The 15,577-nt window shown below is 37.8% G+C and overlaps 1 protein-coding gene across 3 annotated transcripts; it reads left to right on the top strand.

Moving 5' to 3' along the window:
* Nucleotides 1-1,615: 1,615 nt before the first annotated feature.
* LOC104600992 (putative folate-biopterin transporter 9, chloroplastic) lies at nucleotides 1,616-4,829 on the top strand. Of its 3 annotated transcripts, none has more exons than XM_010264179.3 (3): nucleotides 1,616-1,788; nucleotides 1,884-2,368; nucleotides 3,308-4,829. In XM_010264179.3, the coding sequence occupies exons 2-3, from the start codon at nucleotides 2,143-2,145 to the stop codon at nucleotides 4,462-4,464; spliced, it is 1,383 nt and encodes a 460-aa protein (XP_010262481.1). In that variant the 5' UTR covers nucleotides 1,616-1,788; nucleotides 1,884-2,142; the 3' UTR covers nucleotides 4,465-4,829. The 3 variants fall into 3 exon arrangements, with proteins under 3 accessions (XP_010262481.1, XP_088755737.1, XP_010262480.1); XM_088899611.1 differs by having other exon boundaries at nucleotides 1,648-1,788; nucleotides 1,915-2,368; XM_010264178.3 differs by having other exon boundaries at nucleotides 1,714-2,368.
* The last annotated feature ends 10,748 nt before the right edge of the window (nucleotides 4,830-15,577 follow it).

Raw genomic sequence — 15,577 nt, 5'->3', positions numbered from 1 at the left:
ACTATGGAACCCAAATGTGAATTCCTTTTCAAAAACTCTAGAGAGTTCTCTCATTGAGTTTTATTATTCAAAATTCATCTTTATTAGGTTTCCATTATATCATCATTATTAATCATTAATAAAAATTATAGTTTTTGAACCATCATTGACCTGAACAGTCGTATCGTTTGGCCCAGGAGTCGTTTAGGCAACCGGTTCCATTTTACCCCAAACCTAGTCCCTGGCAAAAAATCGTTGAATTGGTCAATAACTCAGTAACTCGAGCAACCAAATCATCGAATCATTCGACCCGTTCAACAGTTTTTTACTGTTTTTATTTTTATTATTTTTTACTTTTTTAATTTTTTTATTAAAATGGACCATCCATTCAGACCGAATGGTTGAATTGTCAACCCGGAAATCAATCGCTAGAACTATTCCGATTTCTGTGTCATTTTTTAAAATATTGATAAAAATTATTCAGATAAGATTTTAAGTATTTTACATTACCAAATTATCGCTATCATCCTTGTTTTATTTATTTTTGGGGTTTTTATAGTTTAGCATCTAGGGTGGAGTTAAGATTTCTAGGGATAGACTGAATCCTGCCCGTAGATTGATGCCAAATTCATGAACACGATGCGGTTTATAAGGGGGGCTACTAGTAAACAAGGAGGAGGGTTGTAGTCCATTTATCATATTTATTTGCTTTTTATTTTATTTAATTATTTATTTTTTGGGCAAAGGACACGAGTTCACATCTACACCCCCACAACATCCCACGTCACATTTCCTCCATACATTGCGAATATCTCTCGATGATGATATCATCAGATACTATTATCGGGAGATATTTCCAATACATGGCGGAGATGTGATGTGAGACGTCCAAAGACGCAAGGTTTGGCCGAGCTGAAAAAATTACAACATATTTGGGATCTTTTCGAATTTTCCACTAAATACGAGCTGTCCGGGTGGGGTCCACTTTGGAAAGTCAAAAAGCTGCCGCTTCGAGATCACATCGGCGCCCTACATCATATCCTGACCCTATATTAAGAACATCTCCCAATCTCCGAAGATGTTCTCCATACACGCTGAGATGTGTATGTGAGGCGCCTTTGTGGGGCGAGCTGTGTAGTGTGCAGATGTGAACTCGCCGGGTGATAGGTTTCCGAAAAAGATAAATAATTGGTCTTCCCAAACAGAAACCGCACTTATCATAAGCGGACCAAGGCGAGCTCGATCTGCTACCCACGAGATGTTGTAGCAGATCCCGAGTCGGTCTGACACAGTGATGGAACGATCCATCACGATGTTACATCATGAATTCGCGATGTCTGAGTGGATTCCGGAGATTTGAGGTCATATGACGGTTTCTGCCTGCTTTTGTTGTGATCTGTCGGTCCCCATCATAGGTTGCTGGGTCCCACACCCTTACGACTATCAGGTCTAGTGGTCACCTTGCTACTTTCTAGTTGCTAGCTTCCAACTCTCGTCTCTCGCAATAACAAACCTACAGTAACCGAGTAACCCCACCTCTCTTCACCATGGAGTCATGGAATAACCTCCTTTACGGTGTTCTAGATCCCTCTGTTTTATTTATTGGTAACATATTCTAGATCCCTCTGGCTCTGTTAGCATCTTGCCTCTCTCCCCTGTCTCTCTCTCCCTGAATAAACATCAACATGACACGTAACGAATAAAGGGATACTTTCTTGTTCTTCGAGGTTTGAACACGCCGAACAACCGTAGTGGGTGCTTTCAGTTATCTTCATATCCTTCTGGGTTGGCCATTCTGCATTCGGCAAGGTAACCTCTGTCTCTATAGTTTTATTTCTTTCTTAGTAGGCTTGATATTGAATCTCGACTTAAACCATGATTTACTCTTTGAAATCCTCCGGAAGCTCATCAATCTTGGCGACTCAATCAATCCAGAGACCACCACCAAAGCCGTCTCTTCTTTGCTGCAATTCCGTTTGGAGTTCTTCTCATCGTCGGAACCCAAGAGTTTCGTCGTCTCCTATTGGCACCAACGAGGATAAACCAATAAAACCGAGAACCCATTTCCTAAAACCCATCTTAATAACTTCCGAGGAAGTCCTCGTCAGGAACAACAGGATAAATGAGAAGAACACAGAGTCTTCTCAAGTGGGTAGGCAGCAGATGATGGCTCTGTGTGGATTTGGGTATTGGGTTCAAGGGTTCAGGTGTTTTCCATGGCTGGCGATGAATTTCCACATGGCGCACACTCTTAAGCTGCATCCTTCAACATTGCAGCTTATACAGAGCTCCGGCAACCTACCCATGGTGGCCAAGCCTCTATACGGGGTCCTTTCAGATGCTGTTTATATTGGTGGTGCTCACAGAATACCTTATATTTCCATTGGAGGTTTGTGCTATCTCTTTGTATCATTCCTATGTACTTTTTTCTTTTCTGTGTTTTTCTTTTATTTGCTTAATCTTGGCCACCTTATCTGTGTACTTTCAGATTTAAGTAACAATTTACCAAGTTCTCATTAAGAATTAAGAAAATTTTCCAGAGGGTCCCAAATATGATTGAGGGTCTGGGTTTATTATGTTAATATTTATATACCCCTTGAGTTCTATTTTGAATTTGTCTGTTGCCTCTCTTATCCTATGTCTCTGTACTACGATTTCTTTATTAACTGGGTGTGTACTTCCTTGTTCAAGAAGTTCTTACTAAAGGCTTTATTCAGTGATATCTAGTGTATGTAAGCAGTTATTTTGGAATCTTGGTATGGAGAGTTTGAATTAAGCTGAAAAACAATATTCCTTTTCGGCCTTCTCAAGTCTCATGCTTTTCATGAAATATGCTTTTAAGATGTCCCTTTCTTTCCTTAGTTCGTTTCATCATTGAAGTCCAATAAACTATGTGACTTCAGCTTAATCAAGTTAATGGGAGCCCTTTTTTCCCTTTCTCCTTATGGTGCCTTCAGATGGAAAACAATAGAAGCTGAATTCATTGCAACAAATTTTAAATTCACTGCACTAATTTTAAGTTGTAGCATCAGGAAATTTATTCTTACTTTCAAGTGTTGCTAAATTTAATTTTGTGTTGATAGAAATATCAAGATTTTGTCTTTCTGTCTTGACAATGAAAGAAATTTTCATTTTGGGATTTCAATTTTTTGCAAATCTGTATTTTTATTTTAGTGGGTTTTTATATGTTGATTATAACTGCAAACAATCATGAACCTTGGAGGCTGAATTCTGTCAGCATTTATTCAATTAGTATTTAGTCTTCTCTTTAGAGGGATGGTAGACAAATGTCTTGTATAAAGTTACTGATGTGGATAAAAAACTGCAGTGCTTTTGCAGATTCTTTCGTGGGGGGCTCTGGCACTAATTCCACTCGCAGGTGAAGCCCTTCCCATATTGATGGTGTGCATTCTGCTTAGTAACCTTGGAGCTTCAGTCACAGAAGTTGCAAATGAAGCTCTTGTTGCTGAGTACAGCCAAAGACACAGAGTAAGTGGAGTCCAATCTTATGCATTCAAGGCTCTAGCTGCTGGGGGAATCTTGGGCAACTTGATTGGAGGCTTTTTCCTAATGAAAACACAAAAAACGAAGATGATATTTCTCTTGTTTGCTGCACTACTTTCCCTTCAACTTGCAATTTCTTCAACAACAAGCGAGGATGCTTTTAGCTTGCCACAACCATCAGACCATCATATCATAAGAAATTCTGTCTCAGAAGATCTACACAGAAAGTTCTCTAGTCTGATCAGTGCAATAGGCGAAGAGCGCATTGCTGGCCCTCTTACCTGGATTGTAGCCTCCATTGCTGGAGTTCCAATTCTGTCAGGAGCCATCTTCTGCTACCAAACACAATGCTTAGGGCTTGACCCTTCAATAATTGGGATGTCTAAAGTTATTGGCCAATTGATGCTGCTATCGGCTACTATTTTCTATGATAGATATTGGAAAAGAATTTCTTTTAGGAAATTGATTGGCATGGTGCAGATTGTTTATGCAAGCTCCCTTCTTCTGGACCTTGTCCTAGTGAAACAAATCAATCTTAGATTGGGCATTCCAAATGAGGCCTATGTTTTGTGCTTTTCAGGATTAGCAGAAATTGTTGCTCAGTTTAAGCTCCTACCCTTCTCAGTTTTGTTTGCAAATTTATGCCCAGCTGGATGTGAAGGATCACTCACTTCTTTCTTAGCTTCAGCCCTTTGTTTATCATCCATTGTTAGTGGATTTTTGGGTGTTGGATTGGCTTCTCTCATTGGAGTAACATCTGGTGATTACTCAAGCCTGCCTTTGGGGATTTTACTACAGTTTCTTGCAGCTTTGGTGCCCTTGGGATGGTTATCACTTTTACCCATATCACAGCCACTATCATCAAAGGAAAAAAAGGGAAGTCCAAGCAAGAAAAGTAGAAAGATTAGAAGGGTGGGAAGAACGGTTTTTGGTTCTATTTATGCTTACCGGAGACAAAGAGAATCTGAGGCAGAGATATAAGCAGTTGAGGTCTTACACGATTTCTGTACAGAGATGGAGAAGGAAGAAAGCAGGAGAATGTTGATTATACAAGTCTCAAGGTTTGATAGGAATGCAAACAGGAACAGCATTGGATAGATTCTGGCCTACCTATTGGAATACTTCAAAGAGAGAGAGTAGTTACAATTCATCCCCAATTTTGAGGCAGCCGAGGGTGGTCATTTTTGCCACAAGGCAGATTGTAGTGATTTTGGGTTTTTTGTCAGTAACTTGAGATTATTTTATGAATGAAAGAAAGGTAATACAGCATCAACAATGTACAATAAGGCTTTATACCTTTTCATTCCATTCTGTGATGAAGATGGCTCATTGTTACTCCCTTTAAATACCATGATGATCCAATTGGGAATGCTACGGCCATCAAAATTCATCTTGATCCTTGGGGTTGTCTAGAACAGGAGAATTAATTCCCTGGAGGTTACACCAGAGCAGAGTGCTTTAGCTTTTTCACAGAAAAACTGGCACATGAACTTGCTCATCAACCAGGGTTGACATTGCCAATTTGCATGCAAGACATTGCAACAACGAACTTCGCTCCTAGCCTCCTATTGTGGTTGGATGAATTCAAGTCCAAACCCTAAACCTTAACTTTAAAACTTAAACCCCTAAACCTTAACTTTAAACCTTAAACCCCTAAACCTTAACGTGAAACCCTAATATTAATAACATCAATGTGTAAAATGTATTTGGCTGGACACGTCCTCCGACCAGGTAGGAGCCAAATATTTCTCAGCGACAACATTAACAATTGCTTATTGAAGAGAATTAAAAAAAAAATGTTACTAATAAAGGCTCTTCTACCATGGACCCCCTCCTTTGACAAGATTCTAAATAGTACGGCTGCAAACTGTTTGAATCGAATGGGTTATAGGTTAGATACAAATTTAATTTGTTTAAATTCCTTCTCAAATTGGGCCTTAACCACTCCATAGATCGAATCAAACTGCAATAGGATATTGAGTGGTATAAATAAATTGGACTAAAAATAAAATAAATTAAAAATGACTAATATTGTATTTCATGAACAAAAATTTTGAAAATTAATTGTGTGAAACTTGAACATATGACAATCTAAATGAAAACACGACATTCAAATTAGCTTTACCACTACTAAACACAACCAACTGAGAGGTGGCTCAAAGGGGTCAAGGGGAGGCTATTTGTGATGCATAGCACCGAATACCAAAAAATAAAAATCAAGGGAATCAGTTTATATCGGATCAGGAGTGGATTGATATTTGATCCAATACCAAATTTTATTCAGACCATTTACAGCTCTAGTAAATGGTCTCTGTTTGTCTGAATTAGATCCATTTTAGATTAAATATTTTTCCATTTAATTCAATTTATTACGACCCAAGTTAGTAATATTTTAAGTATAAATGCTTGTATCTAGATTAAATTAATATGCACTTTTCTTTCTTTCCTTTTCATATTACACGGTACACATTATAGGGAACCAAGGGTAGAGTCGGGATTAGGGGGTCAAAAGCTAATATGATTACTTGATTATAGATCCTATCGTTCATAACAGTCATAATAAAAATGCTAACAATTAAAATAAAATCTGATACATGATTTTAAATACCAAAAAATGCTAATATTTTTATTTAATTTTTCACTTGGCGTTTTATATATTTTTTCTTTTTTTATAAGATGGGACTCCTTGGTTTTGCCTTGTTAATTGCAGATTTACAGAGGGGCAGGGGGAAGTTAGGCCATGGCATGTGGGTTGGTTGTTGGGTTGAATAGAGTATAGGGATTATTATAGGCAGAGCCTGGCTTTGCACTTATGGTAAGGACTATAACTTAGGCCAACTAAGCTTGGGTTTTGGGCCTATGTCTCTTATATATAAAGTATTAGTGGGATCCTCTGCATTTCAGAAAGTTGATTAATTTTCTTAGTTGATAATCAGAAAGATGTCAAAGGAATTTTTATTAGAGGTCAAATTATAGGGAAGGCTTAAAAATTGTTGCTCCATGGGGTTAACTAGGGGGAGTCATCCCCCAAACTCATAAAACCCTACAACCTTAGTGTAAGTGGGATTTGATCCTAAGCCCCTACTACAACAAACAGGAGACCTTACCAACTAACCAGTTGACATTTTGGAGGGGATGTTTAAAACTAAATTAATAAAAAAATCTCTATTTATTGATTTTTGCAGAACAAGAAAAATAAAAGCGAGAAAGAAAACTTGAGCATCTTAAAAATCCTTTGTACAAAAATTAGTTACTAAAAATATAAAAAATTTTGGTAAATTAGAATATTCCAAAAGTAAACTTTCACTAAATTAAAATACCAAAACCATTGAAATTAATTTATGGAAATCACTAAATTAAAGTATCCTAATAAATACTAAAAATTGCTGGAAATTTAATTTTCTAAATTTTTCAAGATAAATAATTTTCTGAGTATTATCACAACCAATTATTCTAACAATAACAAAATCACATAATCATAATAGTATAGCATTTATGTGGAACAGATTAAGCTAGGCACTTCCAGTCATCTGCGGTAGTGGCCCCAGAACCTCATTTAGGTCAATTGATGGAACGTCCTGGCTCAAGTGTTTAACCAGGCTTGAGCAGCAACATTCAACCTCTGGTTTGACAATAGCCCATAAGTTCATAAGAGCCTTCAACTTCATGTGGATTTAGTACTGAAAAGCCTTAAAGTTTAGAGCCTTAATGGCTGAATGGTTGATTTCTCCACACTTGAAAATTTCCCAAAGTTTGTAGCATTTAGCATTAGAAAAGATGGCAACATAAGAAAAAAAAAATGCATGGTTCAAATGAAAAATGATCAACCTCTTTCTGGCTTGACCACACCAAAATGATCAACAATAATCCGAGCCCCTAGATCTGCCTTCTTTCATCTTATTCCCATTTTTCTGCTAATGGATTTATGCTACTCTCTCCCCAGTAGATTTATGATACCGAAATAAACCACATAAACATTGTGTATTTATTTTTCTGGTTATTTTATTTGATGATTTATGATACTGAAATGAACCATTACTCTATATGACCATTAATGCTCCACTTATGCATAAAATTCAGGAAAATTTGAAAAAGTGCTTAAATGATGAAAGCACTTCACAGAGTTCGCAAATATTGCAGCAAGGATCCTCTTGGAAGAATGATGTGCTTTCTCATGTTAAAGGACCTGATAAGAAAGGACGTGTTCGTTGTATGGGAAAGATCCTAACTTCTAATGGTAGTGGAGTTTCATCATCCCAACAACACGATCAAGCTTTGCAGGAAAAAGTTCAAAACTTAGAGGGTTTGGTGAATGGTTTTATATCTATATTTCAGAGACGATTTCCTGATGAGCAACTTAGTGATATCATGAGTCTTGTAAACCAAATCACAAATAGAGAGGTATGATATATTTATATTCAAAATTTTAAAGTGATATATATATATAGAATATTATTGTACTAATCAAATTTTCTCTAATTTAATAGGATCCAAATGCTGCTACTACTCTAGATGTCTCACCAAATGGGCATCGAAACTCTTCGACTTCAAGTCATCATCCTCATGGAAATCAAAGCGGTAATATTTATAATAATTATTTGACTTTATTTGTTTTGTAATATTTTATTTTACTGTAGGTGTTTCAAGAATAGTTGCTTGCTTTCACTATCTAAGGAACATGCTTTTTGCTGGTTTACCCAACTGTTGTTGGTTTATCCAACTAATGCTTGGACGATGTTAAAAACATAGTTATTTTGTTTCGATGAAAATTTAGGTTATTTTTTGTTAATCTTTTGCATGTTGTTTAGTTTTTTAATGTATAAGTGTTCTAATTCAGTTATATCCTTGTGGGAAATAACTCTCTTTAGATTCTCCAATACTAAAGAATAAAAACCTAACTGGTAAAGTGGTAAGGCAAAATAAAAGCACAGAAAGTTGTGGAACTTTTCATTGCTCTAGAAAGGTCCAAATGAGGAGTTATTTCATTAATTAGCTGTTGCAGGTAGAGTAATCACATCAATAACATGGTCACTCTAACCATCTAGCAGTCTCATCCTTTTGGATGACCAGTGTATATGGGTAGATCTCTTATTCCTTTTCCTCCTTTTATTTGTTTCTTTAACCGTTTGAAAGCATGCATTCAATGTTTGGATAGCTTGGATCAGCCGGATGGTGTGGTATTATACTGTGGTGGCTATTCCTAGAGATTGGACGGTGTGGATAAATGCAATAATAGCCTCTGGCCGAAGGACAGGATGTTTCTATTTTTAGCAGCATTACAAACCACTGCATCTTTTAGGTAAGCATGCTTAGCAAGATTATACCAACAAGCTCTTCAAGAATGTTGCTTGGCTTTTCTTCATTTACATGGTAGTGTCTGTCAGATTAGAGAAATTTAACTACTAGCTTTAAGGAGGTCTTTGTCATGGCTAGATTGACGAACAGGAGAAAAACAAAATAAGGAATTCTTTTAATTCTCTACAGGTTTTGGTATCATAGGTGGTATATTGTATAAATTGAGGAAAGTGTTCAATGGTACTGAATCTTTAGGATTCAGTGGTGTGAAAAGGTCTACCTGTATGATTTTGGAGGCATGTGGTCTTGATGTCAGAAATGAACTGTCCATCATGAAAGTCTCTATCTTTGCATGTCCATGAAGATACAATATTGAACACATCATAAGATAGGTATTGCAAATAAGAACTTTAGTGTTGTAAAATCTGTGAGCATATGGGTATGTGTATATATGCACATATTTAAATACCAGCCAATATAAACCCAAAGTACATCGAGGGTATCAAAATATTAAAAGTTGTCAAGTTGAATTGCCTTTGTATCTTCTTCATTGTTCCAATATAAACTCAAACTTTTCTTTCTTTCTTTCTTCATTGTTCCAAGCACATATTTAAATACCACTCCAACTATTGCTTGGACGATGTTAAAAACATAGTTCTTTTTATATTGGCCATTTTGGTTGAACAGGATCTAGAGAAAACATTTTTTGATGTGCAGGTGTTCTTTTTGTGTTGGACATATTAGGCAAATAGAATTGTAGGGAAATATTAAAAAAAAACACCTATACTGCCGGACTATATCCGTTGGTATATCCTGAACCTATACCGACAGACTAGCTTTGTTGGTATAGCCTGAACCTATACCGACGGACTACCTCTGTTGGTATACCTTGACCCTATACCAATGTGCACAATCTGTTGGTATAGCAATATACGCCATACTCCATACTTATGATGTACATCGATGGTTTAGAAATTCGTCGGTATAGGTGTCTACACCTTATACCGATGGACAAAATCCATTGGTATAGGTCTATACCGACAATTCCTTCCCGGACACATTGGTTGATTGTCGGAGTATCTCATTCAAGGATATATCGACGAACTATACACATATACCGACAGATTTAGTCCATCGGTATATGGCATATTTCCTGTAGTGCCATTATTCTTGAAGAGTATACTTCTTCCTGGACATCTCTTTAAGTAGGCAATAATCCTTTCTACTACAAGGAGGTGGGTGGTCCTCAGAGAATGCATTGACAACACTAACAACATAAGAAATATCTGGTCGAATTAGGCAGAGATAAAGAAGTTTCCCAACCAAGCTTTGGTACATAGCACCGTCCTTAAGGAGTTCTCACTTTTTGCACTTATCTTATGGTTAGACTCAATGGGAGTATTAGTAGGTTTCACTCCTAACTTGATAGTTTTTTCTAATAAGTCCAAAACTTTCTTTAGGAGATGAAAATGCCATGCTTAGATCGAACTACCTCAATTCCTAGGAAATAGTGTAACTTTTCTAGGTCTTTCACTTCAAATTCCTTGTGAAGGTGTTGTTTAAGGGTTTCAATTTCACTAATGTCACTTCCTCTTATCACAATGTCATATACATAGACTGCAAATAGAGTCAGGGAATGACCTGTCTTCTTAAAGAAGTGAGTGTGATCTGACTAATCCTGTATGTATCTGAATTTGTCCAAAGACAGTCTAAACCTATCAAACCAAGCTCTTGGAGATTGTTTCAACCCATACAAAGCCATTTTCAAAAGGCAAACTTTCTTTCCTTCTTTTGCACTATAAAAGCCAAGGGGTAACTCCATGTAAACTTCTTCTTGCAAGTCTCCGTTGAGAAATGCATTCTTAACATCCATCTGAAATAGTGGCCAAGAGTAGTTTGCAGCAATGGATAGAAGAACTCTGATAGTGTTCATTTTTTCAACAGGTGCCAAGGTTTCTGTATAGTCTATGCCATAAGTTTGTGTGAATCCCTTTGCAACCAATCTGGCCTTATACCTCTCTATAGTACTATCAGCATTATATTTCACAATAAACACCCATTTGCATCCAACAGGTTTTTTCCTTTCAGGTTGGTTAACTAGTTCCCATGTGTTGTTCTTGACAAGAGCTTCCACCTCTACTTGCATTGTGTCCTTCTATTTAGGTATCAAAAGGGCTTCTTGCACTTTTTTGGATATAAGAACAACAGAAATAGGTGCCAAGTATGACCTATAGGATTCTGAGAGATAATTATAGGAAAGGAACTTGGAGATGCAATGGACAGTGGATGAAGTGCAACGACGCTTCCTTTTACGAACAGCAATTGGAAGATCAATGTCATCTGACGGTGGAGGTTGAACATCTGTAATAGTGGGATCAATAGTGAGAGTAGTAGTGCCTGGATCTGGGGTTGTAGAAGATGTTGGAACTTGCTTGGATTGCTGTTGAGTACGAGAGTCAACTTGCCTCCACCACTTTCTGTGATACACTCTTAATTCTCTGCATTTTTTACAACCTCCTTCACAACTCCCCCCCTCAATAACTAGGACAGGTAAAAGAACTTTTGAGGCTGAAATTGAAATCCCTTCCTCACTATTCTTCCCTAAGGATAAGCCTTATGATAGAAAGGCATATCCTCAAAGAAGGTGACATCCATGGACACAAAGTGCTTCCTTGAATCTGGCTCATAACAATAATATTCCTTTTGATTGTTTGCATATCCAAGGAAAATACACTTAGCGGCTTTGGGATCAAATTTAGAGCGGTGAGGTCCAAGGATTTGAACAAAACAAGTACACCCAAAAGTTTTGAGGGGAATAGTGAATAGGTCATCATCTGGATATAGAAGACTGAACGGGGTTTGCAGGTTTAGAACCTGTAAAGGAACCCTGTTAATGAGGTACACGACTGTACGGATTGCATCCCCCCAAAAGCGTATGAGAACATTAGAGTTGAGCATGATGCTTCTGGCTACCTCTAAGATATGCCTATTTTTTCTCTCAGCAACCCCATTTTGCTGAGGTGTGTGAGAACAAGTAGATATGTTGGGACATAATCCATTACCCAGAGGATAAATAATAGGTGTTGAATAAAGTAGATATGCTGGCCATATGGTCTGAAGCATCTGAATTTATACCTAGAAAGGTCTAGTATTACCTGGGACAGAAGCATGACATGCAGTAGCTCTTGTACCTACATGAGCAAGGGCTGAAGTAGGCTGAGCTGGTGTAGTAGCTGAAGATCTAGAAATAACAGCTTCCTTTTCTAACTGTGTCAGTGCAACTCGGACAATTGCCAAGGCATCCAAGGATGTTGTCCTTGTGTTGGAAGATGATGTACTGTCAGTATTAGTTGTTGTATTAGCACTTCTTTTCTTGTTTTTTAGTTTAACTGGCATTAGGTGCAGATGCAACTTCCAACAGGTCTCCCTAGTGTGTTTGGGCTTCTTGCAATGATCACAAAAAATATCTTTTTTGTCTTCCTTCTTAACTTCTTTTTCCTTTTCTCCTCCAGCTTTGAATTTTGTTGCTGCCAAGGCTGCTTCTGTGGGCTGGAAGGATAGCGTTACCTTCCTCCTACTCTCTTCACTGTGGACTAATGAGTAGGCCTGAGATAGGGTCACACTCTCCCTAGTGAGAAATTGTTGTTTTGCAATATCCAAATCTGAGTTTAGGCCAACTAAGAACTCAAAAACCCTGTTTGTTTCAAACAGTTTTTTATAAGTTGTTGCATCCTTTTAGATTTCCCATTCAATGGTTTCTAAGTGATCAATTTCATGCCAAAGGGATTTTAGGGTAGAAAAATATACTGAGACCAGCCTCTTTCCTTGCTCGAGGTTTTTCACCTCACATTTTAGCTCATAAGCTCTAACATCATTGAGGGGTTGAGAATATGTCTCCTTTATGTTGTCCCAAATCTCCTTGGTTGCTTTTTTCCTAGAGATAATTTTGGTTGATGTGGGGCTATATAGAGTTGCATAGCTAGGTCATCACCAAGTAGTTCTCTTGAATCTATCTTGGGTGAGATATATCCTCCTTGGCTAGTTCTTTTGTATCTCTGGTTACATATCCTAATTTTCCTCTGCCCACAATGGCCATCATTGCCGATTAGGCCCATTCCAAGTAATTTGTTCCATCAAATCTAACAGTGGTAATCTGGAACGTATTCTCAATCATATTACCAGTCCCAAAAACTTCCCCTTGAGTATTTTGTTAGACAGTGTATGCCCTTAACTCCAATCATCATGATGTACATTATGACATTTATTGTAAATGAATAAAGTGCATATTTGATTCATGTCATTGTGGTGTGTTTCTGTGTAATACCCTTAAACTGGACATATGAGACTCGTGTTAGTTTAGAATCTTAAAAACCGTTGGATAAATCTGGGGAGATTTATCCTGCCAAGGCTGACATTGATGTACCGCCAAGTTGGTTAGGGTGGCTTGTCTCAGCTACCAGGGTGAGACCTGAGGTACATGCAGTGTGGGTTTCCTTGAAACCTTGAACCGAACCAAAATTCTAGTATTCCCTGGACCTTGGAGATAGATGGGCAAAACAGGAATGTTACACCTGACCCCTAGACTCGGTTATGATACTGCACTAGGTGTCGGATTGGGTTGTCTTTGATGTGCCAATCAATGAGATCCTTAGAGGGTGTCAAAACCTGGGTATGTTGGGACAGTCCGAAAATTCACGTGAGTGGGTGATCATAGTGACAGGATCGGCCCCTTTGTCGGACAAAGTGAATGATCGGGGAATTACACTCTCTCTGATGGAAACCTAAACTGTCGGCAGTGGATTTTTCAAATGTGTTTGAAATTTGGTTTTGCAAAATATATTTATATAGATATATACTTATATATTATGGTTTCAAAATATTCGCAAAAGGTTTTAATTATGTGAGTAGAGAGTGCAGCATTGTACCTTGCAGCCGAGGGAGAGGTCCTCTCTTGTCGGACAGTGTTTGATCATTAAGGGCTGAGAGGTTAAGTGTAAGACCATTGAGGGTTATACCTAATGGGCTAATCTTACATCAGCCCATAGTCTTTGGGCCTTCATAAGATTCCTGGACCCAAGGACCGTTTAGTGTAAATGTTGGGCCCATTAAGAGCCCATAGTGATGGACTCAGGAGTTCATTGTATTCAACAGTGAATTCGGCCAGGCCTTGTAACAGAGGCTAAGCTAAACCCATGTGGCTAATGTGTAGATCAATGTTAGGGTCCCATGCCATACAAAGAGAGCCAAGCTAGCCAACGTTGAAAGGAAGTGAGCCTAAAAGCTTAATGGGACTAAAGCCAATTTCGAACTGAGTTAATTGAGTTAATTAAATAGGGGTGGATCTGGGTTTGGATCAGCAAATAAGGATAAGAGGATAACTCTTATCCACTTAAAGAGTCCAGATCCAAATAGAGATTTGGATCAGGGGATTCCTAATTTGATTAAGAATAGGTTGATCTTGAACTGCAAATAAGATAAGGGATTATCTTTATCACTTAAAGAGTTCAGATCCAAATAAAGATTTGGATCAAGAGATTCCTAATCAGATTAGGAGGTTGTCTCTTTAAGGCTATAAATAGAGAGTAGGGCAGATTTGAGAAAGACACACAGACATTACAGAAGACAACTCAGTTTGACTGATTTTTGCCTTCAGTTCTTTTTCTCCCTGCTCTTGCCGCCCTACCCTGTTCGATCTCCAATTCTTGGAACTAATCAAGATTTGATATTGATATTGTTTCTTGCCGGAAGAAAACAATTCTAAAGTTGTGCTCACTACCCCATTCGATTATTGCCGAAGAATTACAAGTTCTTGGTGGAGAACTACCTGTTGATCCTGCCTCATCCTAAGCTGTGTCATCTTTAGTGGAGGGAGGATTTGGTACACTCTTTGGGCGTGAACACCTGCGTTTGGATGAGCTTTTTGCATGGATTCCGTATCAGGTATATCCCTCCCTAATCTTGGTTTCAAATTTGGTCCGGTTTGGTTACAAGAACGAACCTTGAAAATGTTGTTTTTTAAATTGGGAATAGGATTCCCAGATGGGAGTAAAGAAATTTTTTGAAATTTCGCCCAACCTTCCTACAAGGTTCAGCCATCCATATGATGGATCTCCCATCCCTTCGCTTTTACTTCACTTCTAGCCTTTTCCATACTAAGTAGATCACAGAGTTCCAAGAAAAAGACTAATTTTTTAAGAAAAACAATATGATCTCAGCAAGAATAAGTACTAGAACTCGGTTTCAGTTGATAGTTTCTCCTTAAAAACTATAACTTTAACAAAAAAACATCATATATTAACAGTCCAGATGATGGTTTCAGCCAAGAACAAGAGCCAAAAAGATATCTTTTAACAGTCCAGAATTTGACCTAGTGCAAACACAGTCGGATTCTTTCAAAAGGAAGGTAATCTCAACCAAGGATTAACTCCTGGACTGTACTCAATCCAAAATTCATAGTTTAAGATCAATACAGACCCTTTTTAGCCGATCCCTTCAAGAAAGGCTCTCAGTTAAGAAAGTCAAAGAAAGGTTTGTAGGGTTAAGAACAAACCCTGGGAAAAATCAGATTTTTTTTGCCGTACCTTATGGAAGAGATCAACTAATTTCTTACTACTACTGTTTCAAGAAAGGAAAAGATCTTGCCCAAAAAAACTTTGATCGCCTCCTTTGATCTTGACAAAAATCCAATCTTGAATCTTCTAACCTTCTCTGATTCTTCCTGATTGCCAAGAATCACTCTCCAATCTTCAGACAACTGCTAAGATCTATGGTAACCTCCAAGAATCAGGCAAAGACAACT

Source organism: Nelumbo nucifera, chromosome 3, assembly GCF_055504915.1.
Source record: "Nelumbo nucifera cultivar China Antique chromosome 3, China Antique-T2T, whole genome shotgun sequence".
Lineage (NCBI taxonomy): Eukaryota > Viridiplantae > Streptophyta > Magnoliopsida > Proteales > Nelumbonaceae > Nelumbo > Nelumbo nucifera.
Note: the sequence above shows the minus strand (reverse complement) of the source record. Positions and strands in the feature narration are given on the sequence as shown.